The sequence below is a fragment of the Filicampus tigris genome, chromosome 16 (assembly GCF_054856515.1).
Source record: "Filicampus tigris isolate MCC_2025a chromosome 16, RoL_Ftig_1.0, whole genome shotgun sequence".
Classification (NCBI taxonomy): domain Eukaryota; kingdom Metazoa; phylum Chordata; class Actinopteri; order Syngnathiformes; family Syngnathidae; genus Filicampus; species Filicampus tigris.
The window spans coordinates 9,911,069-9,932,942 of record NC_141232.1 but is presented as its reverse complement, the minus strand read 5'-3'; the positions used below and the strand labels follow the sequence as shown (position 1 = coordinate 9,932,942).

At 40.6% G+C, this 21,874-nt stretch overlaps 3 protein-coding genes across 4 annotated transcripts; 2 read left to right on the top strand and 1 right to left on the bottom strand.

Annotated features, from left to right (window-relative positions):
- The first annotated feature begins 2,386 nt into the window (after positions 1 to 2,386).
- Positions 2,387 to 8,434, top strand: il2rb (interleukin 2 receptor, beta). Of its 2 annotated transcripts, none has more exons than XM_086054678.1 (10): positions 2,387 to 2,715; positions 3,829 to 3,923; positions 4,457 to 4,540; positions 4,610 to 4,676; positions 4,789 to 4,882; positions 4,971 to 5,116; positions 5,330 to 5,495; positions 5,789 to 5,888; positions 6,170 to 6,239; positions 6,338 to 8,434. In XM_086054678.1, exons 3-10 carry the CDS (start codon positions 4,476 to 4,478, stop codon positions 7,100 to 7,102), a joined length of 1,473 nt encoding a protein of 490 aa, XP_085910804.1. In that variant the 5' UTR covers positions 2,387 to 2,715; positions 3,829 to 3,923; positions 4,457 to 4,475; the 3' UTR covers positions 7,103 to 8,434. The 2 variants fall into 2 exon arrangements, with proteins under 2 accessions (XP_085910804.1, XP_085910803.1); XM_086054677.1 differs by having other exon boundaries at positions 2,389 to 2,715; positions 4,405 to 4,540.
- Positions 8,435 to 9,879: 1,445 nt separating this feature from the next.
- On the top strand, positions 9,880 to 12,942 carry c1qtnf6a (C1q and TNF related 6a). The gene is made up of 3 exons (XM_086054683.1): positions 9,880 to 10,021; positions 11,420 to 11,626; positions 12,274 to 12,942. The coding sequence occupies exons 2-3, from the start codon at positions 11,431 to 11,433 to the stop codon at positions 12,819 to 12,821; spliced, it is 744 nt and encodes a 247-aa protein (XP_085910809.1). The 5' UTR covers positions 9,880 to 10,021; positions 11,420 to 11,430; the 3' UTR covers positions 12,822 to 12,942.
- A 919-nt stretch (positions 12,943 to 13,861) lies between these two features.
- Positions 13,862 to 20,865, bottom strand: LOC147134623 (carbohydrate sulfotransferase 12-like). The gene is made up of 5 exons (XM_086054679.1): positions 20,703 to 20,865; positions 18,086 to 18,773; positions 17,376 to 17,528; positions 16,991 to 17,170; positions 13,862 to 16,576 (listed from the first exon to the last, which is right to left on the bottom strand). Exons 2-5 carry the CDS (start codon positions 18,452 to 18,454, stop codon positions 16,028 to 16,030), a joined length of 1,251 nt encoding a protein of 416 aa, XP_085910805.1. The 5' UTR covers positions 18,455 to 18,773; positions 20,703 to 20,865; the 3' UTR covers positions 13,862 to 16,027.
- Positions 20,866 to 21,874: the final 1,009 nt, after the last annotated feature.

The window sequence follows — 21,874 nt, the reverse complement described above, 5'->3', positions numbered from 1 at the left end:
TGAGTTTGATCTCTAGCGCACTGTCACCATGAGGCAAAATGAGTACAAATGACAATGGATTTCCCCTGATTTGCCTCTTCATCTGGTTCAAACAGTGACACCTCCTTTGAGATTCACCATTAGCACCAGACTTGGCTAAAAATTCACGACATGAAATAAAACCACCACATATTCCATGTTTTATTTTGACTTCATGGTCACTGTGAGTGCCAGTCAGAGAATTCGGGTATGTGTCCGCGGGGCTGTACTTTGCCCAGGTCTGTCATAGACTAGAAGTACCGTGCCCTCTCTTGTAATTGTCTGAGCACCACTTGTGGTCTCGTGTTTGCTCACATTAGTGCTTAAGACGCCTCGGTCGACTTCGAAAGTTTCGTATGGCCTCATGCGGCGCTCTTCCACCTCCACCTCCTCTAACCCTCGCCTGCTCTCCGCTTACCTCACTCGGCTCGCTGACACCCGAGTGACTGCAGCAAGCAGGGCGGCGGGGGTGTCAGGGGCGCAGCAGACCTCTGGCCTACTGCGGTTGTAAGCAATGAGCTGCAATAGTTTGTATGCATAGGTACATTGCGGTTTTTAAGGCTGCAGGTTGTCACACAACAACCTTTTGTTGAACTTCACGACGGACACAAAACATTCCCGTGAAAATGTCCTCGCCGTTATGCCGCTGACGATTCTATATACTGTATTTTTTTCTTTTATGACGATTGTTAGACTGTAGAAATATGGTTGGTTGCACACTGTTACAGAGGAATCTCATGATCAGTGTTTATTGTTGTGGTCGTTGTTTTACAGGCCTGCGCAACTGCACGGCATCATGCTGAGAGCAGTTTCTCGTGTTGCGAAAGAAGATAGCCTAAATATTAGAGGCTATACTTTTCTAACGTCAAACGTGCTGAGAAACTGATTTGATATTAGGAATAATACCTGTTGGTGCAAACCTCAATTTCAATGAAGTTGGGACCTTGTGTAAAATGTACATAAAACAGAATGCAATGATTCACAAATCCTTTTCAACCTATATTTAATTGAATACATGATATTTCATGTTCAAACAGATGAACATTGTTTTTATTTTTTTGTAAACATTCTCCCATGTTGAATTTGATACCTGCAATATGTTCCAAAAAAGCTAGGGCAGGGGAAACAAAAGACTGGGAAAAGTTGAGGAATGCTGACAAAACACCAGTTTGGTTGATTGGAAGCAGGTGAGTGTCACAATTGGGTATGAAAGAAGCAAGGATGAGGAGAGGCTCATGACTTTTTTTTTTTTTTTTTTTCAAACAACTACATGAGCAAATTGTGCAACAACAAGTTAATCACTTTGAACATTAAGTATCTGGTCTTTGTAGTGTATTCAATTGAATATAGGTTGGAAGAGATTTTAAAATCTATTCTGTCTTTATTTATGCTTTACACAATGCCTCAACTTCATTGAAATAGTTGTCGGATGAACAATCAAAAAATAAATTAAAAAAAACCTGAAGCAGAAGAATCGAGAATTACTGGATGCACCAGTAGCTAATGTCAATCAAAATCATCATCACTAATTACCAGACAGACAAACAGCTCTCAGGTGGCTGGATTGCACAACTGATAATATTGAGGCATTTCTTTGTCCTGTTCTTCAATTAATCCCATTTACCAAATAAAAATAAAACATATTATAGTAACATATAATGATAGTTGATCATTATTTGAGGATTTTCAGATGAAATCTCAATTCTAATGAACTAGTACTGGAAGCTGTGTAAAGACTTCAGAACTGGAGCTTTATTTTATATAAGATAAGAAGAAAATACTTGTCATCCAGCTCCAAACATTGAAACAGTGTCTCTTGACTGCAATCATCTGGTGTGAAACGCCTACGTTTTTGTATTTTGAACACCACTATGGAAAATAACGAACAGAAGAGGTCGAAGCAATGATCCCTGGGGGATCCCATTAGTCCTTCATGTTCATAAATTCCAATTGCGACTCGTGACCCCTCGAGCATAACAAGCACTGTTGACTCTCCTGAGATGTTTGATGACCTTTTGAGCAAGAAGACATTCTCCAACTGTCTTTTCCTGCACGTCTGCCACCAAAGTGTTGAAGTGGCGGCCTCGGTGCGCCTGCAGTGGTTGCAGAGTCTTTGATGCTTCTTAAATAGCCGTGTGCTTCTAAATATGGTCCGTATTCACTTTCTTGGCTTTTGGATCTCTTCACTTGAGTTTCATTGATTCGAACCACTTCAGAGGACACCGTGAACGTCTCTCTTGACATTGCGATTGAAACAGGATGTGGTGTTCACTGTCTTTCCAGTATAGCTCACATCTTAACGATCGTAGTAAGTTGCGTTTGGGGGTGAGGGGTTCGTAAGGTGGTGGTGAGCGGAGGGAGGTGCTGCGCGTGACATTTGTGCTCACCTTCCCATCCCACCCATGCCCATCACTCTTTCATTACCACTCAGTGAGTCACAGGGCTTCCTGTAAAGGCCCAGACAGAAGCTGCGGTTGATGATTGGAAAATGTCAGCGGCCAGCCGAAAAGAGTTCAAGCAATAATGAGGCCGAAGAATGAGTGACAGTAAGAGAGAGAGAAGAAAATGAGAGCACGCGGAAGGGAAGAAGGACAGTGAGAGAAGACGCTGAAGACGAGAGTCCAGCAGAAGGGACGAGAATGTGACTCCTACCGGGGATGTATTGCTAAATTGTCTTTGCTAAGCCAAGAAAATCAGGTACAGTATCCGCCTTTTATTTATAGGATGTTACGTTTTATTTTTCATCTTATATCCCCCTGGATTCTTCACGACCAGATTTCTTTCTTTTCAACTGGATTGATATCATCGTATTTATGATTTATCAAATGAGGAAAATTACAAATGGGAGAAGCAATATATTCTCCATCCATGGCCTTATTTAAGAGAATTATTTGAAGTTGTCGGCTCCAAGAATGATTCGTAGCGAAGGCGTCGTGTCTTGTACTATCCTAAAGACCATCAGGTAATGAGTACTGTTTCAGTTGTTATCATTCGCTCACTTTTTTTTTTTTTTTCATCATTTCACATTAGCAAAGATACAGGAACAGTTGTGATCGCATAAAACATTTTTTTCCTCTTAGTATAAGCATCAAGTAAATTAATAAAAGACTTAAACTATTTTGTGATCACATCATTTTTGCCAAGGTATCAAAAAACAAAAAAAATCAGTTTTACTTTTGGACCAAAGTACATTTCAGAATTTGTACCGGGACTTTTTTTTTTTTTTTTGCTTAAGTTTAAAGAGTGTGTGTTTTTTTTAGCCATCTTTAGAAATTACTGTTCACACGTACTTTTGTTTTCTCTGCATGCGATCATTTATTTCATACACTTATGACGAAAAAAACTATAACGCAGCAACCGAATCTGGAAAAGTCTCTGTTCTAAAACTGCTACTGCAGTTAAATAAGACAGGTCTTATTTATTTCAAGATCATGCTTTTTATTCTTTTTCATTCCAAGTAGGACAACACTTCAATTAAACAAGTTTAGAGCAACACAATTATAATATGGTAGCTTAGGTTTCAATTTAACTTGTAATAAAGGGAATCGTGTCACCAGAGTTTACATTTTGTGAAATTATGCGACCAGTTTGGACAAGAGTTTGTACAGTTATTAGCTATACAAGTATTAGCTTGATATAGCTTCGGACCTTGTCTGTGGTCCACAGAGTTATTATGATCTAGGGAGCAAATAATGCTATCAATTTCCAGTGCTTTGATCAAAAGTCACTATTTTCCCCCTCCCACTTCTCAAACTTTCCATGTTGTGATACTAATCTAAAACTAATCTCTATCCACCCATATGTTCATAGAATGACTATGCTGAAGATGGGGGCAGTACACCCCTGTTTTGTCACGGCAATTCTGTTTTCTCTTCATTCTCTGGACTGTGAGGCAAATGTGCAAGGTGCGACTCATTTTGTTTGTTTATTCTGTGAACTTTCATGATGATTGGATACAAGTTACAGTAATAACATACACTGTTGAATGACACCGGTTGACAGGGTATAAAACCTTGTATGTATTTCTCTGTTGTAGGTATGACATTAGTAATAATTGTTAATAATAATAATTTGTCACTTCAAATTGTATTTGATTTTACATTACTGAATGTACTTTGGCTCTGTAAGGTTGAAATGCATTACATGACATTTTTACTTTTGGGCATTTTATAAATGAGTTTAATGTGGTAATCAAGATTGAAGATGTTCATTTGCATGAGCACAGCAAAGACACATTTGGAAAAAAAAAAAACAAGTACAAATGAGCACAGAGCTAAATGGATTAAATGTTCATTTGAGTTTGATTAAAAGTGGATTATGCTCCAAGCGCCCCATCCTTCATTTCCTTGCAAGACAAAAATCTTCTAATCATTTTTGGAATTTCAGGGCTCACCTGCGTGAATGACTTCATCAACAATGTCACGTGTACACTCAACAGTCCCTCAGTGGAAGATTGCATGATCTATGGCTACAAGAAAATACGAATCAGGAAGGATGGAGTGACATGTGCAATTCTAATCAGGTAAAAACAGATCGCTACAATATTTATGTAATACATAATAATGGCGATTTGTATTCTTTATCGATTTAGTCAGAGCTGCAAGGTCAAACAACACCGCAACACACTTCTAGGGTGCAGTTTTGTCTTTGAAAATACAGTAAGTGTTTATAGGAATATATTGTAAAGAAAGAAAGCCATAATAATCATCTACAGAGAACACTTGTCATTGCACGGGCTTCGTAATTTTGATCCTCAATTGGTTATTCCAGAGTTTCACCCCTTTTGAGGTGATGCCCAACATCAGCATGAAATGTAACGGAGAGCTGGTGGAATACCTCAAAGACTATAAACCCCAAAATCACAGTGAGTAGATTTTATTTTGTCATCTTTACATGTATCATCTATTATTGGCACGGAAAGTCAAACGTTGTGTGTGCGTGTGTGTGTGCAGTCAAAATGCACCCCCCGGGCCTCCCTAATGTCACCCTCACTGACAATGACACCGTGATAGATTGGGATCCAGGTAGCCCCCGCTCTGTGTTCCTCGACGCGTTTGACTACGAAGTTCAGATCCGAAAAAGTGACCCAATGACGAAGGCAAGTGTGCACACATTGTATTTACGTTTTGACATTCTCATTAGGGGCTGACCAATGGCCCTCAGTGGTGTAGTTCCGTGGTCCCACCAGCATGACCAACATTACAAGACAATAGTATAGTAGGCCTGAGTGTTCATCAACAAGAGGTTTTCTTCCTGATAATCTAATATTTTTGTAAGCCACTTTAACATTCTTTATGTGGCTCACCATTAGGTTCACACGTCTCACACCAACAAACCACAATTAAAAATCGATGCTGGGCAGCTGAAAGGCAAGCACCAAGTTCGTGTAAAAGTCAAGCCAGCGGATAGTGAAGGTAGCCAGTGGAGTGAGTGGAGTCCAACTGCATTCTTGCTGGGGCCAGAATCAGAAAATCAAGGTAAGGAAAAGAGGAGCCTAACAGCAGCTTGCTGATATTTTAACAGCAGCTTGCTGATATTTTAACAGCAACGTCGTCATTAGTTCTTCTGTGCAAATTTGTATACACCGGTTATCATTTATTGTAGCAATATGCCTTCGTCTTCTCTAAGGGATGATGTACAGCATTTGATTGGTGGAGCTGAGTGAACCTTAAATTTGTAGTTTAGAAAAGACTGCACTTGTAGTTACCGGTACGATAATTATTTGACTTGTACAGTACATGCATTGTAATTCTCTAACGTTTTATTTCAGAATGGAGTCAGTTTCAAGCCTTTATAATATTGGTTTTGATCATCTTGGTGGTCATGATAATCATGATTCTGGTGTTTTACAAAGCTAGCATCAGTATGAGGTGAGTAAAATTTGGAGTAAGATTTGTGTGTGCTCACTCACATGTTTATAGTTTTAAATGACTTTATTTTGCATTTTAATTCTGAAAACTTCGATACGTGTGATGGTGGCGGTGAAGTTGTACACCACGGCAAACAACCACAATGATAAACATTGTTCGATGAATATCTTTCTGAAGGTCGAAATTGATTTTTTTTAATGCAGCTCTTGTATTTAATCCCTTCAGATTGTGCGGGTGTGCCTAATAAAGTGGCCTGCCTAATAGCTCTTGTACTATTTCAGATTCCCCAAAATGAAGCCAGTTCCAAATCCTTCAAAATACTTCCAACCTCTCCACGGCGGAAATCTAAAGGTAAATAATGTATATTATGATGTGTATACAAGTAGAACACACACAAAATATACTTTTCAAATGTGTTCCTTTTTATGAATCTGGTTCTTTTTATGCAGATATGGCTGAATCCTAGTTGCGCTGACTCTTTGCACTTTGTCCAGCCGGTCGATCACATCTCCCCAGTGGAGGTATGTGAAAGCCGGGAAGCGCATCTTTCCGCTTCCAAGCCGCCCGGCTCGAACTGTGCCCCGCCACCTCCAAGCAACATCGGACTGTCGGCGGGCTCGGATGAGAACAGGCTTGTGGACAATTCGTCCTCCTCTTCATCGTGTTTCTCTAACTTGGGCTACTTTGTATCCGGCACCTCCGACAGCTCCGTTCAAACTGAGCCCAATCCTGTCTTGGCATATAAAGACAATTTCCACATTGTGCACAAGGCACATAATCCTAACCTTCACCTCTCTCTCCACCTTTGCCCTGCTTTGTCCACGTCACCAAGTTGTGAGAGCTTGAAGAGAGGGGCACAAAGCCCCGACTCAGGCTTCTGTATTGGAAAGGAAGATGTAGAGCTCGAGGAAGATAAACAGGGCGTGAATGGGGAAGAGGAAAAGGTTTCGGGTCCCCGTAGCTCCTCACACCTAAGCCTCCCGCTCCATCTTCCAGTGCAGATAAGTAGCCCCTTGAAACCTCCTGATCTCTCTCAGATATCCTCCGATAGCGCTCAAATGCACGCACCTATGCTAGCAGCTAATGTTAGCGCTGCAGGCTGGCCCGTTGCTTGTACAATGTACAGGCCTTCCTCTATGCCAGTGGAGTCGAGCAAAACGGGTTATTTCGTCCTACAAGAGAAAGAAACTACTTTCAGCAATGCATCCATCTGAGATGGATACATTTTTCTGTGTTGCTGCTGAAAATCATGATTAACTAGAGCAGACACCTCCACAAAAGTGGGGAGAAATAAAGAGGCCTTTATTATGAAGTCTCCAAAGCAGTCTTCGCTTAACACCACTTAGCAATTTAATAAAAAAAATAAAAAATATCAAATGGATTTATAATCGGCGTTAATTATATGTGGATTTTTGCTCTTAAGATGGCAAAAGACAATTTATTTGCCAGAGATCATTTTTGAAGATGAGAACATCAAACAATTCTCTAAAAGAATTTTTTTTTTGGTCTTATCCCTGACACTTCAATCAGTTGATCGGTCAAGATCTCAAGCACAATTGGCTCAACCTCTCTCTACTTAAGACTTTTTGATGTTGCGTCGTCATTCAAAGAAGTTGAAAAAAGTAGCCAGGCTATTTTGATTTAGGAGTAGAAAGTAGAGATTCAATTGTCAGGAAAATAAATATGCAAGTACAGCCACCTGAAATCCTAATTAAGATCAGCAACAAAGGACTTGTATTTTATTACTTTCCACCACTGCGTACTGCATAACATGTGGCGCACGGGAACCGTAACATTCTTCATAGGTGGTTTGTGTTTGTTTGTCTCTACATATACAAAGTAATTTGAATCCAGAGAGAACAATATTACACATTATGGTAGATAGACTGATCCATTATATATGAAATTATGAAAGGACAAAATAATAGTTCTAGCCATGTTTTTATGGACATGCCAACACTGAATGAGTTCTTGCTTTGCATATATACCAAATAAACAGTAAACAAAATACCTCTGCGCTATCAGCTGGAAAATGCAGTTATTTTTTTGTTGTTGTTAGCGGCTGCTAAACGATTTTTTCCTTTAAAGCTCTAATATTCTACTGAGAGGCATGTGAATGTAAAAAATGAAACAGTTATACCCAACATATAGTAATACTACGGCAATATCTTAGATCATATGGCTCATTTCAAGGGACTTCAGGATGCTTAATAATAACATCAACAATATAATAATATAAATCAATAAATACAAAAATAATAATGAAAGAAAAATGTAAGCGATGAAAACAGTTGATTTGTTTGCTGCTCACAAGCTTCATTTACCCACACAGAATGCTGTGTACATTGAATGGACACAAATTTGTGGAAAACTGAAGTTGATTCGATCATGTACATCGCAATTTGTGAATTCCAATCATTTCAAACTATGCAACATATGAGCTGCGCTTTGAGACATGATGTATAAAGTCAATCATTTATCACATGTTAACCGGCATTTAAGGGCTCTGCTGTGAAAATAAAAGATACTGCAGATGGGTGACAGTTGATGTTCTTACTCACTTGTAGAGCCTAATAAATGATGTCATGCATTGACATTGATGACACCAGCAACAATAATTATCTTTATTCTTTTTTTTTTTTTTTTTATGGTCTTCATTTGTGGTTTGTTTGTGTGTGAGAATCATTGAGATGATTCATTGTAACGTGCAGTAAATTTCCAGTGATCTCGGTGTGCTGCGACCAAACAATACAAAAAAAAAAAGATAAAATGGGTCACCTTGTGACTTCCTGTGTCGTTGTGGAAAGCGAGCCTGAGAGATGGGCTGAAGAAGACGTGCGTACGCGTGAGCATCTAATTTGAGCGTTTACATGTCCTGTCAGGTGGTACCGGCGGTATAAGAGCGTGTGTATTTGTGCGTGGTTTGACATTTTGCTGCTACCACACTTAGCGCCATCGGGTCACCTCACACCGAACATATGACTGTAATCAATGTCAGTGAGAAAACCACAGCGAGACTGATTGCACACATGAACATTACAATGTGTTGTATAATATCATGGCCTTGTCAAGTTGTGGTGTTCATCATGTGTCCTAATTGATGTGACTTCTGTAGCGTCTTTGCCAAGTGTGACGTTAACTCAACTCGATTTTATTCACACGGCACGCTACAATCCCAGCTGAAGTGCCGCACATAAATACAAATCGAACATAAAACAGAACACAACAAGAATATAACAATTTAAAACAATAAATCAATACAAACAAATAGTACCCGCCTATAGGCCGGTCCGCCTCTGATTTTAAACGGGATTCCGTCACAGATTCCGAGCGCAAACTTCAATAGCACCCCCTCCCCAGCTGGCCGATATTTGAACAGAAAGAGTGACTCACTGCACCTTGGAAGCCTGTTCACAACCTGGTCCCTCACTCAAATCTGTCCCCCAAGCATTAACAACTCACTATTGCTCCTCGCCGAAGCCTCGCAGCGAAAAATAGAATAAAGACGGACTACAGGCGAAAAACGGATTAAATACATGAGCTTCCGACTATGCTTAGTCCCTCCATTTAAAATGTTTTCCCGTCATTTGTCAGCAAAACCGGCGTCCGTCATTAACGGATAGACGGACCGGTCCGTCACATAGACGGAATGCCCAGCTCTGATTGTACTCATTCTCATTGTGTTATATGGGCTCCGCGCCTACATTTTCTGCCATTTTTCAATGTTGAAAAAGTTTTTTCAGATGTTACAATACAAGGTTTTTCAACCGGCCACAATCCCACTGCTCACAAAACACAAAATAAAAACTTACAAACAGACTATTGTGTATAATTAATTAAAAAGGAAAATCAGGTGTATTTGTTACTTGTTGAGTACTGCAAGCCTTTGCTTGCGTTTTCTCTGCTTCCAGTAGACTTTTGACTCCAACTATGTTTTGCATACTATACTGTAATGAGGAGGGGGCAGGCCTTAGTTTTCCTCCCAAAATAAACAGATTGAGGCTGGTGTAGTAGGCTGCAGGGATAAGCAAGAAGAAAAAGTCTCTCTCCCACATACATATACACAGAAGAAGGGTGGGCTTAACAATTTCCCTTCTTTGGCGGACTGAAGTAGCTGCAAAGACTTGACCAAGGTGAGATCCGTTCCATCATAACTCGCAGTTGTAGATTATTTACCATAAAATGCCAGTTTCTTGGGGTAAAATGAATTTTCCCTGACTTTACCAGACTACAAATTCCTCAAGGACAGAACTACATACTATGCAACGTTTCCATTCTAGTGTATGGCATGTGGCCATCTTAAGAGTATTCAGTAACAGATACCAGAAACCACGTTTAGTCATAAAAATAAACAGTTTGGAACGAAGCCACATGAGAAGGCATTTCCATATCTCCTCAGGGGTGTGAACACACAATACGCAAGACGCACTAGGTCTCACACACACACACACACGTTCGGTTGTACAGTAATGCTTTTGTCCAGCTCCTTCATAATCGGTCCCAATGTGAAAAGGACCATCTCGAAACAAAGAAGTTGTGGCGCAGGAATGTTGCATGCACAAAGGATTCATGCTAAATACTCTTGTCTAACTATACAAAATACCTACTTTTTTTTCTTTTTTTTTTAATCCATCTATGTTCCCTTTCTACATCTAAATTTGTATTTCTTGCATGGTACATGATTTGAAATCCGTGCATTCTGTTTCCTTGCAGTTGCATTTCTTTTCAACGGGCCCATATAATGCAATACACGGTGTCCTACTTAAAGTTGGCTCATCACTCAGAAGAAGGCTTTTCCTTTGAAACACAACTCTGCTTGGCCGCCTGCTCTGGATTAAAAAAAACACTTTGCGTAGTCAACCAGCCGAAGGGCAATGAATTACTGCCTGCTAGCAGAGTGAATTTTTGATTTATCGTCCTACGGCGGGATTTATTCACCGGCTATTAATTTGTTTTGAATTTCTCAAATATTTGTCAAAGAACAAGTTTCAAAGTGCATGTTGCTGAACCATGTAACCCCGGTTTGCACAGCTGCAAGGACATCTTTCTGCCTTGTGCACTTTTTTCACAAAGCAGTAAAAATTCCACAGTGATTACATGGACAGCTGACCGACAAATATGCTGCTAGGGTTTCTCATGTTAGCTCTGCACCATGTCGGAATCTTGTTGTTGGGGGATTCCCGTTCAGATAGACTTATGCCCAAGACTCTTTTCCACTGGTGGGAACGTCGCAGTCTCAGGGAGTTCCAGCTCACCTGTGACCCAAGTGAGGATAGGCGGTTAAGCTGTACAAAAAAATAAAATCAGCGATCAGGTACACTCTACTGTAATTGAAGACCTTGGTCCATAATGGTAAAAAAATACAGACTAAAACAGCCATTCATTTTCTATAGCGCTCATCCTCATTAGGGTCACAGATGAGCTGGAGCCTACCAAAGCTCACTTTGGGTGAAAGGTGAGGTACACCCTGGACAGGTCAGCCTCTGGACAATTCAGAGGCTTCATCTGCCTGTGTCAACTGCTCCTTGTAGGTGCAGGCACAATGTTGGGTGTCCTCGTCAGCCTGTCCTTTATTCACCTGGTGACACAGGCAGCCCCTCCCAACAGCTCCCCTGTCCCTTGCAAGCGCTGCTGTGATGACCTGCAACCAGCAGAGGACAGCGCAGCCCCGCCCACAACAGGAGTGTACAACCAGGTGCCCGAGGTCCGTGCCTATATCAACATGACCATCCTTAAAGGTACTACAATCGTCCATTCCTTGCTTCACCACATAGTTTACATAAACTGTATGTTATCGCCCTATTTCCCATAGAAAGTCAAGCTTGCTCTGATGGCATCCTTGTAATGGTCACAACCACCAGGGGCATATTTGTACAATATCTGAGGATTGCTTTTATATTTGGGCTGAACAATTGATCAAATTCAAATCGAAATGGCAATGTAGTAGAACGCAATTTTTTAATTGCAAAGGCTGAAATTTTGAAATTTGGGAAAAATGTTCAATTTGCTTTGTCCCAAGCTTTATTGAGCCAAGGCACATATTTAAGTTAAATTATCACAAAAAAAAAGTGGATACATGTCAATTATATACTTTCTGCTATTCAACAGTCTGTCACTATAAGTTGCTGGTTTAGACAAAGATGCATTATTTGTTATCAATAAATAAATTTCTGACCTATAATATGCACTGATGTATTGACTGGGACTGATTGACTCTTTTTTTTTTTAAGTTTTCAGTATTTATATATATTTCAGTACAGTGGTGCATTGAGGTATACGTTTGATTTATTCCGTGACCATGCTTGAAAATGTCAATCCGTTACTAAAAGAAAACCACTCCAAAATTGTAGATAAATTGGTATATATATTATCTTATGTCATTCAGGTGACAAAGGAGACCGTGGTGATAGAGGGACACCAGGTAAAATTGGACAAGAAGGCCCTCCGGGATCCATTGGGCCCATGGGCTCGAAAGGCTCCAAGGGCCAGGCCGGTCTCCCTGGAGACCCCTGCAAAGTCCAGTATGCTGCTTTTTCCATCGGCCGTCGCAAGTCCCTGCACAGCCTGGAGGCCTACCAGCCGCTGATATTTGACACTGTTTTCGTGAACCTCGACAACCACTTCAACATGTTCAGTGGGAAATTCATCTGCCACACGCCCGGGATCTATTTCTTCAACATCAACATTCACACATGGAACTTCAAGGAGACCTACCTGCACATCATGCGCAATGAAGCCGAGCAGGCGATAGTCTATGCTCAGCCCAGCGACCGCTCCATTATGCAGAGCCAGAGCCTGATGCTGGATTTGGGCCTCAACGATGAGGTGTGGGTCCGCCTGTATAAGCGGGAAAGGGAGAATGCCATTTACAGCGATGATGTGGATATTTATATCACCTTCAACGGATACCTCCTCAAAGCAAGCTCAGAGTAAAACTGAAAAAAAATAATGAAATGAAATAAAGTTTTTTTTTTTTCTTTAATTTAGAGGGAATGGCATTTGCAAACAACATTGTATCCAGAAAACATAAAATAATAAATATTCTTTAACTTTATCCTTTGGGCTCTAAGATGGAAATTTGTTTCCACCTCGCTCCCATACTTCCCCCAAAAAATAGTTTAGCGGTGTAAGTGTAATGAAACTTCCCTAGGATAGCGATTTTTGCGTGAGTTTGTGATTTCCTACTTAAAGATGTTGTTTGATTGATTCAGTTTAAATCCTATTGTGGTGGTGTTCAGACCAGAAATGATGACAATTGTGTCAATTTGACCATTTTTACAGACCTATGTATCATGCATTGTTGTGATGTTTTAGCAGAGCAACATTATAGCTTAGCATTCAAATTCAGTTTTTCAGGGATTTTAAATTTCTACTAGTTATTTATACATAACCAACAAGCACCACCTTAACTTTGCTAAATTCACTTCTTGTATTTATTTTGGGGTGCGGGGGGTTCATGCATCAGCATTGACTGGAGATCATTGTCAACTATAGGCCTGTTTGTAGTTGAACATATACACATTATAATATATACAGTATACACTTATATATATATGGATATATATATATACATATACGTATATATACACATACACACAAACACAGATATATATATATATATATATATATATATATATATACATACATAAATACATACATGTGCATACATACACACACAAGCAGTGTATACATGCGTTTTCCCACACATGAACTGGGTTCATGTAGTTAGTCACTAGAGTCGCTAGAGGGCACTGACCTCATTTATTCTTGAAAGCAGGGTGACCTATCCATGTCATGCAATTTCAATGATGACATGTACAGTAGTTGACAATTTACCAACGCAAACTTACCCACACCACAGATTCAAGTACAGGTCAGCATTCACCTCAAGGAACGAAGGCAGTTACAAAACTAAAATTCATCTCCTTGATTGGATTAAGAAGAGGGTTGTAAATGAAAGGCACCATGACATCTTGTGCGCAACCGACAAGCTACAGTCCTAATTTTATTTTTCTTTTCATGTGATTTTCAATAAAAATTCATTTGGGATAACATGACATTGTGCACTGTAAAAGACAGGAAAACTGATACAACATCCCATAAAAATAGCTTACACTGTATTAAAAAAAAAAAAAAAGGTGGCGTTTGAGACTTGTCCGACGACTCCTAAGTGGAATACAGTGTGTTCATGACACCATCAACAGTACAAAACACACACAGTAATCCTGCATTAAGATAATTGGCTGCACATAACGATCCACTTTGAATGAGCGTACAGAATCGTCACACGACGTCAAAAAGACAGTTCGACATCTCAGATGAAGGGTTCCGCTCACTCACATCTGATTCATGAAAAAAAGACAAGGCCCAGAATATCAAACTAACATGTGGCATTGCACAGCTGTGTATGCAGTTCTAAGTAAACATTCCCTCTATAAAAATATTTTTTTGCTGTGTAAACATTTGCAACCAAAGGCACTATCCTGTATCCCACTCATATGATCAGGATGATTCATAATCATGCGCTAGCCTTTATCACTACAAAATCTGAAGTGTTACAACTGTTGGTTTGGTTGCAGCCTCCATCCAGGGTTTACTGACACCACCACCATGTTCACTGTTAACACACAAACGTGACAAATACAGGGCTGCGGTGATAAGTGCGAACAGAAAATGTTCCCTTTGGAAAATATATACAGGTATTTACCTGTTCCTGCATCCAGTTGAATTTTAAACAATATTTAAAGTCTAGTTTAAGCCTCAAAAAACAAGCCAAGGCAAATCCTACTAGCCAGGTAGGATTTCACTGGAGTTGCTGCATTTTTAATATGATGCTACAACATAGTTTATCTCATGCTTTGAAAGTGGCCAAACCAAGCAAGATGCTAAATGCCAGAAATCATTACATCACATCACGTTGTGTTTAAATGACATCTCCAAGCTGAAGGCCGATACAACGGATCGTGATATTGCCCAACTTAGTGTGAGCTCAAGACTACTTGGTTGTTCCATCACTAGTTAATACCATTCATGCTTTCAACGAAAAAGAGGATTTCAAGAAACATTGCACAATATGAAATAAATAAGTGTAAAACTACCACTGTAGTGCAGCAGCAATGGGAATGTGTCTGATTGGCCAACTGGCCGCCTCCTGCTACAAAGCCGGCATGTGTAAGTCACATGGTAAGTGTGAGCGGCCAATCAAACGGGACATCTGAGATGTGAGTGTAAAACACTCAAACGTGGGAGCTCACTGGAGGGGCAGAATGACACAGACACCTTCTGTTGATCCGACTGCCTCGCACTCATTTGTGTGCTTTGTGTGATTTTAAAATCTTCAATGAATTGTCCATTCACTTTTTTTCCCAGCTAATTTGTGTGCTTCCATAGCAGCAGGTGCCAAATAATATTCTTAGGAGTAAAACTGAAAAATTGTTCATTAAAGACCCTGTAAAGTGAATTTAGAGATGTGTTTCTGAGTACATTATACACGTTTGAAAATGTCTTTTTTAAAACATGTGCAAAGACTATGAACTATTTGGCATGTAAATGTGGAGCTATAGAGTTTTTTTTGTATTTTTACATGATGCCTGTGCCTCGAAAATGCATCTTCTCTTTGGATAGTATGCTGGCGTGGTCGCTTTAGAGTGCCTTTTTGTTGACCATATATCCATGCACACCACACAGACAAAAGCAGAGGAGCGTGGATTTTATTCATTTTTCCTAAAAGCCCGACTTGAAAATTAGCGTGTGGACAGGGGCTTGAGGCTGGCGTTACCGCTCCATAACGCCTCACTGTCACAATGTGGAAAAGCCATATGAGAAGTCCTGGCGGCATGTATTCCAGCCACAAGAGGATTTAGGCAGTTAAACTGTATTTTCCAGGTTGTAGCAGTGCTACTTGATTGACAGTTGACAGTTGAGCGGGGCGTGGTTAAAACAAATTGAGTGGACACACCCACAGCGTATGATGTACAAAACGATTTTTTTTTTCTTTTTTTTTTTTAAATCATTCAAATTTTGCAGTGTTGTTAACAAAACGCTTCCCTGTGGTGTGTCAATTTTAGAAGACAAATTTATTTTCACTTTACAGGGACTTTCAATCAAAACCATCTATCTTGCCAAGTGTGTCAGATGAGTCACTCATTGAGGATGGAGTCGGGTCTGTCGTAACCAAAAAGCCTGAAGTCAGGTTCATACAGCTTGTAAAGCTCCCGCCGCACCTCCCGGGGAACCATGCTGAACCAGTCTGATTCCGAATCACTGGCTGTAAGATTCCTGTGCGAGGTAGGAAACTCCACCACATTGTCCACGCGCAGCAGGCGTAGCAAATGCTCAGCGTCTTCCTCGGCCGTCTCCAAGTGGCCCACAAAGTCATACTGGATCTGGCACGGATGACAGAGGCGGTACACTTGCTGCCAGTGCTCGTTAAAGGGACTTTCCTTCTCCGTCTGAGGGTCCAGTAGATACTGGGTGAAGTGAGAGAAGGAGGGGTGGACTCCCACAGCGAACGCCTCATCCACAGAGTCGGGGGGCGTTGGCTGGTTGGCGTAGCGCCGCAGCATGACCTTGGCAAAGCGGCGGTAGAAGTCCTCGTTGCGCAGCTCAAATTTATCCCGGTAGGCGGATATGAGGCGCACAAATGGGTCCCGCACAAAAAGGAACTTTGTGTACTTCTTCAGTTTGACCTTCAAAACAGAAGAAACACATCACGTTTGTAACCAGACATTCAAAGCAGTTCATGACGACACTGAAAGTACAGCGTGTGTATAAATAATATGATACAGTGCGTCTGGAAAGCATTCACTGACCTCAACTTTTTCAACATTTGGCTATGAATTACCGTAATTTCTCGAGAATAACTCGCACTTGAATAAGGAAGCCAGAGTTCCCGCCGAAAAGTAACGCAAGAAAAGGGAACACATGCAAACTATGTCAAGATGAGCTATGAAGCCACGTAGAGCTGGAGAAAAGCATATTAACAAGTGTCATCTCTAAATGGAATTAATACAGGTTCACACTGTAAATGAAACACTTGAACTAGAGGCGAAACCAAAAGCACATTCAAAAAAGTGGCGGAAAAAAAAAATCTCTCAACAGACCTTCATGAGGTGCCTTGCAAACTTGCCATAGCGCTTCCAGAACTTGTTGAAGGTGAAATGCATGCTGCTGTTGTGAGCCAGCTCCCTAGGGATGGCCATAGGGTCTCTTTGGGGAACGCCGGCGTGGAGCAAGCTCTCACTGAGAACAATCATGATTCGCTTCCAGTTGGTACAAGCCACCTAAGCGGACGGGGGTGATAACAAAAGTTTAGCCTGAAGTTCAGGTAAACTTTTAAAGAAAAAAAGACAAGCAGCTATCTGTGAAAATAATGGCAATTGTGTGTGTTTGTCGCGAAGGCAAATAACAGTGGAACCTCCAAAGTCAAACACAATCCATTAAAGGGTTTTAAACTCCATATTATTCCAGAAAAAAATATCAATGTACCTTTGGGACGTAGCAGTAGATAATTCCATGCCTGTCATCAACTATCAGGTGATCCAGCTCCTTGTTGGGAATGTCGTCAAATGAGCGGTTTTTGCCAAGAAATGCCAGGCTGTCATTGGCACACAGATCCTTAAGTAACCTCTGCCGGTTCTCCTGTTGATTTCATTTGGAAGGCAAATGCATCAATAAATTAAAGGATGAGTCATTTTATTAGCCGACACCTCAGCATAGACCAAATATGAGACAAAGACATGAAAAATGATAGGAACAAGATGCCATAATTCCTATTAATGTGATGACGATAAAACACATCCTTTACCAGTTTTTAGAGTTTTCTTAATATCCCATGCCATGAAAATCAATTTTCCCCACTATTTTATGCATCACGTAGGTTAAAATGAGTCTTACATGTTTTAAGTTTGACATCTATGCGGTTTGCCTTTTGCACGTAAAAAGCAAAGGCCTACTAAAACGAGCAGATTTGATTTCAGCGTCGTCGTGATGTCGATTCTTCACTCAATCATGGTTGCTACACATTTACTCGACTCGGGGAAAAATGGCTGGATTTTTACAGGAAAAAAAGATGGACAATTTATACTATACTCGTACTGTATTATGGCTACAATGCGACAAAAATTACGCCTTCAAAAGTCAAGTCGCTAAAATTTCTACTATTACTATTTACTACTACTACTACAAACAATATTTACCTGTCTTTGTCGGAGCTCTGCTGCCACTGGAGTCAAATGAATCTTCCACTCCTGCCTTGGGACATATCGCTCTTCCGCCTTCTCTGATTGGTTGCTTGTTTCAGCTGGTACTGGGTCAGTGGGTTCTCCAGTTCCAGGTTCTAAGAACTGGTTGACAAAGGCATCGATGTCGGAAAGGAAGGACAGGGTTTGCGGGGTTTGAGGCTGCGGCTGCTGTTGAGCAGGTTTTGTGATTTTGGGTCCAGGTGAGACAGGGGTGTGCAAATACTGATGTGACGCTCCAACTTCCTTCCAGTAGAGGATGATCACAAGAATCATGAAGGCGGAGCCCAGGACGACAAAAATGTGAAACATCCGAGATGTCCCCATCACGACAAAGTGGTGTGCGAGATGTGCTTTGCCAGCTACAAGATCATCATTATCATCGACCTCGTTTTATTTTGAAGGGCCTCGTTACAGCAACACCATGGCAACAGATTGAAATAGTTACCTGGCTCTTTTTATGGGGTCACCAAGGCAACAGATCTTAGTTACAGAGCTCTTGCTACAGGGTCTCCATGGCAACAGTCAAGGTCCTCTCTCACCATGGCGGTAGATGGGCGGCAGCTATAACTGAACCCGCGCATATCATGTTGCCGTGCAGGGCGCATCCATGGATGAAATGCTCACCTCCGCTCCATGTGGCCAACTGCAAAGAGTCAACACAAACAAAAAAAAAAGGAATGTGAGGGGAACAAATGTGTGGAGCCGCCACTACATTTTAAATTCAATACACAAGCATGGCATTTAAAACTTACAATCAAAATGCTACCAAGTGATTATTCCCTGAGTTTTCAAAACACATTTGCAAAGAGAAAGCGGATACAATTCTTCATCTGGCATATTATTTTACAAGGCATACACTGAAATTTGACCTGCCTTCCCACACTCAGGCAGTTAAAGAAAAGAAAGAAAGAAAATCACATACTAGTGAAAGGAAGTGCTGCATACCACACACATTCCAGGATGATATGATTTCCCTGCAGCAACAATTGTTAAAATATAAGTTTTAAAACTAAGATAAGTCCAACTAAGAGAAATCCACTATTTATGTGTGCTTTGCACATTTACACGGACCTGTATTGTAGGTCTGTTGAGTTAAAATCATTTACCAGATTGTCCTTCTCTTAATGCACCATGTACAAGTCAGAGTGTCACTTTTACACCCTTTAAATGGGGAGCTCTCGTGCTACGGGCGTCACTTTATTTCCTGTCCCCTGAAGCTAAGAGGGCTGCTTTGACCTGGAAATTCATCATACCATCGCTTCTCGCCTCACACTCTATTATACGCGACACCACAGAAGCGGCAAATATGTATGCCTTTCTCATTAATACCTCAACTGGATTTCTAATCTTACGCTAAACCAAAAGATTCATGCGCAAAGCTGTTCCAAGGAGGATGTTGCTCTGTAGCCAGTAACCTAATCCCATTGGAAAGCACAGGAATACTGATTTTACAACTTGTTTTGGAAATAAATCCAGCACCAGTCTGTGCTTCACTATTTCCATTTCATACAAAGTACTTCATAGACTGAATGGACAAATACGGTATATTTGGACACCTGGCCATTACACATAGAGGAAATGGAAATGGAAGAAAATACAGAGTGGCTTCCACTCTCCCATGAAGGCTTTTGGAGTGGCTTTGTGTTTTGAAATGCTTTTAGTTGTTGCGTCTTGGCTTGTGTGAAGCACATTGAGTTGCCTTGTGTATAAAATGTAAAAAAAACTGCCTTGCTTTGCCATGAAAAAAAGGAATTCGAATTTAGTCCATAATCCTCCTTCTCATTTATGTTCAAACAATGACATGGTATGAATGAAATGCACATTCCAGTTTTCGTCTTTTTTTTGGGGCTCTCGATGCCGCAGGACTTAAATTTGTCATTTGAATCAGGTGTGCTTGGGGAGGGAAACGTGTAAAACAGGTTGAATAAGCCTTATCCAACCTGATTTACATGTTATGAGAAGGCTCTCAAAGACCGGACTTGATTTTGCAAAAATAGTGGTGGGAAATGTATGTTTTTAACGGTTTGAAGAGCTTCAGCAACCTAAATACGTACTTGACAAAGAGCTTCACAAATGGTCTTAAATTAAAGCTTCGAATACGCCCTTTAAAATAACACCAAATAAAATTATCAACCACAAATAATTGTCTTGACCATGACCCTAAACCAGGATGCACCAGCATTAAAAATGAGGTTTTCATGAGGTGATATGAAAACCACTAGAATTTGCCCACCCAAATGGTACCAGTATCCGCTCTGGTCCCTGGACTACAATGTCGCCTTTGACCGAAGGTTCGAGCCCGGGGAACAGGCTGTCCCTCACACGCGAGGCTCGTCTGGTGGAAAAGAAGTCTCGCGTGGAGCTGTTAGCCGAATGTTGGAAATTCTGGAGGTAATAATTCAAGGTAGCCGAGGAAAACTGTTTTCCTCACGCTATCGCTCTGTCTAGCTACATTTCATACCAAAGTATTGTACTCTCTAGCATTCACCAAATACATACAGGGTTTCTTCCACGCTTTGGCGACGGTAATATGAACGACATGCTGTGAGAAATAGAAGGTTTTTTTTTTTACCTCTTTTTGGGACGCTGCATGCCCCGCGTCAGCTGAGTGAGGCCGCCTGTGATGCCAGGCATGCCAGGCTGCCAGCAGGTCTTCGTCGATCCGATGCTTCCCTCCTCCCGAGATCAAGCGAGATTTATTCAAGTATCGCGATTGTTTGCCTCGAGATTTCTACCTTTCTAGGTTGATTCCATCATGAGTGGACTCGACCGAGTTGACCTAGCTAACAAACATAAAAAGGATCTGCGATGTTCACTTGGCGCAAAAGAAAAAGAGGAATAAGGAAAAGAAAAATCTGATGCATCGCGATGACTGCAGCGGAGAGCTGTTTGTTCCAACGCTATTTTCTCCTAAATGCTTTCTATGATTGAATTAAATATCAGGGTTAGAATGCTCTCTGCTGCTACGATTCATTGAGATTCATTCAGTGGTTACTTGTTGTAACTACCCGCAGGTAGCCACACTTGTTGCCCACTGCTGGAATAAGAACAAACCATTCTTTGATATATGCAGGAACATTGACTAACAATTATCTTTTTGTTTTCACAACTTTCAACAAATTTAAAATAATTTGCAAATTTGGACGTCATGTGGTTGATTTACATAGATCGAGTTATGACTTATGACTATATCTAGGTTGTAACTGATTTTTTTTTAATTAAACATCTGATGGAGTGTTACCCAGTTTTTCTAGTACTGTTAACAGGAAAATTAATTTAGGTCAAAAAATAAATGTCTGTTTTAGGCGTTTGTATCGCAGAAATCTAATTAATGAGGCCTACAGTGCATTAAATAATACATACCAAAAACCAAGTCTTGGACAGACACGCTCGCACACAAAATCGTGAAGCACTGAGACACTGTAAATTACAGTATTTAATCCATTGAGTTTAGAACCATGGGAAATGATGCTCCAATAAGTTATTGATTACTGTGGCTTCATACATAATAAATTCAAAGCAATATTAACCATCTGTATGGGCTGCAGGGAGAGGAACTGATAAAATATGCATTCGAACTGATTAAACCCAAATTCATCATCATTTCTGCTGCCCGTCCTTGGAGATGAGATTATCGACTCTAAATCCTCTTGTGGCCCATTTTTAACACATCGTTTTGGTCGTTATTCAGAAAGAGTCTGAGATGTACTTTTGATGCAAGTTGCAGTAAGAGAATCACTGACA

Bases quoted from the DNA above. Each gene is read 5' to 3' on its own strand.
- c1qtnf6a (XM_086054683.1), top strand. From the start codon at position 11,431: ATGTTGGGTGTCCTCGTCAGCCTGTCCTTTATTCACCTGGTGACACAG. The intron at 11,627-12,273 runs GTACTACAATCG...TATGTCATTCAG, and splicing joins CAACATGACCATCCTTAAAG to GTGACAAAGGAGACCGTGGT.
- LOC147134623 (XM_086054679.1), bottom strand. From the start codon at position 18,454: ATGGGGACATCTCGGATGTTTCACATTTTTGTCGTCCTGGGCTCCGCC. The intron at 17,529-18,085 runs GTAAATATTGTT...TGAAATCAACAG, and splicing joins CAGAGCTCCGACAAAGACAG to GAGAACCGGCAGAGGTTACT. The intron at 17,171-17,375 runs GTACATTGATAT...CCGTCCGCTTAG, and splicing joins TCTACTGCTACGTCCCAAAG to GTGGCTTGTACCAACTGGAA.
- il2rb (XM_086054677.1), top strand. From the start codon at position 3,830: ATGACTATGCTGAAGATGGGGGCAGTACACCCCTGTTTTGTCACGGCA. The intron at 4,677-4,788 runs GTAAGTGTTTAT...TGGTTATTCCAG, and splicing joins GTTTTGTCTTTGAAAATACA to AGTTTCACCCCTTTTGAGGT. The intron at 5,496-5,788 runs GTAAGGAAAAGA...GTTTTATTTCAG, and splicing joins GCCAGAATCAGAAAATCAAG to AATGGAGTCAGTTTCAAGCC.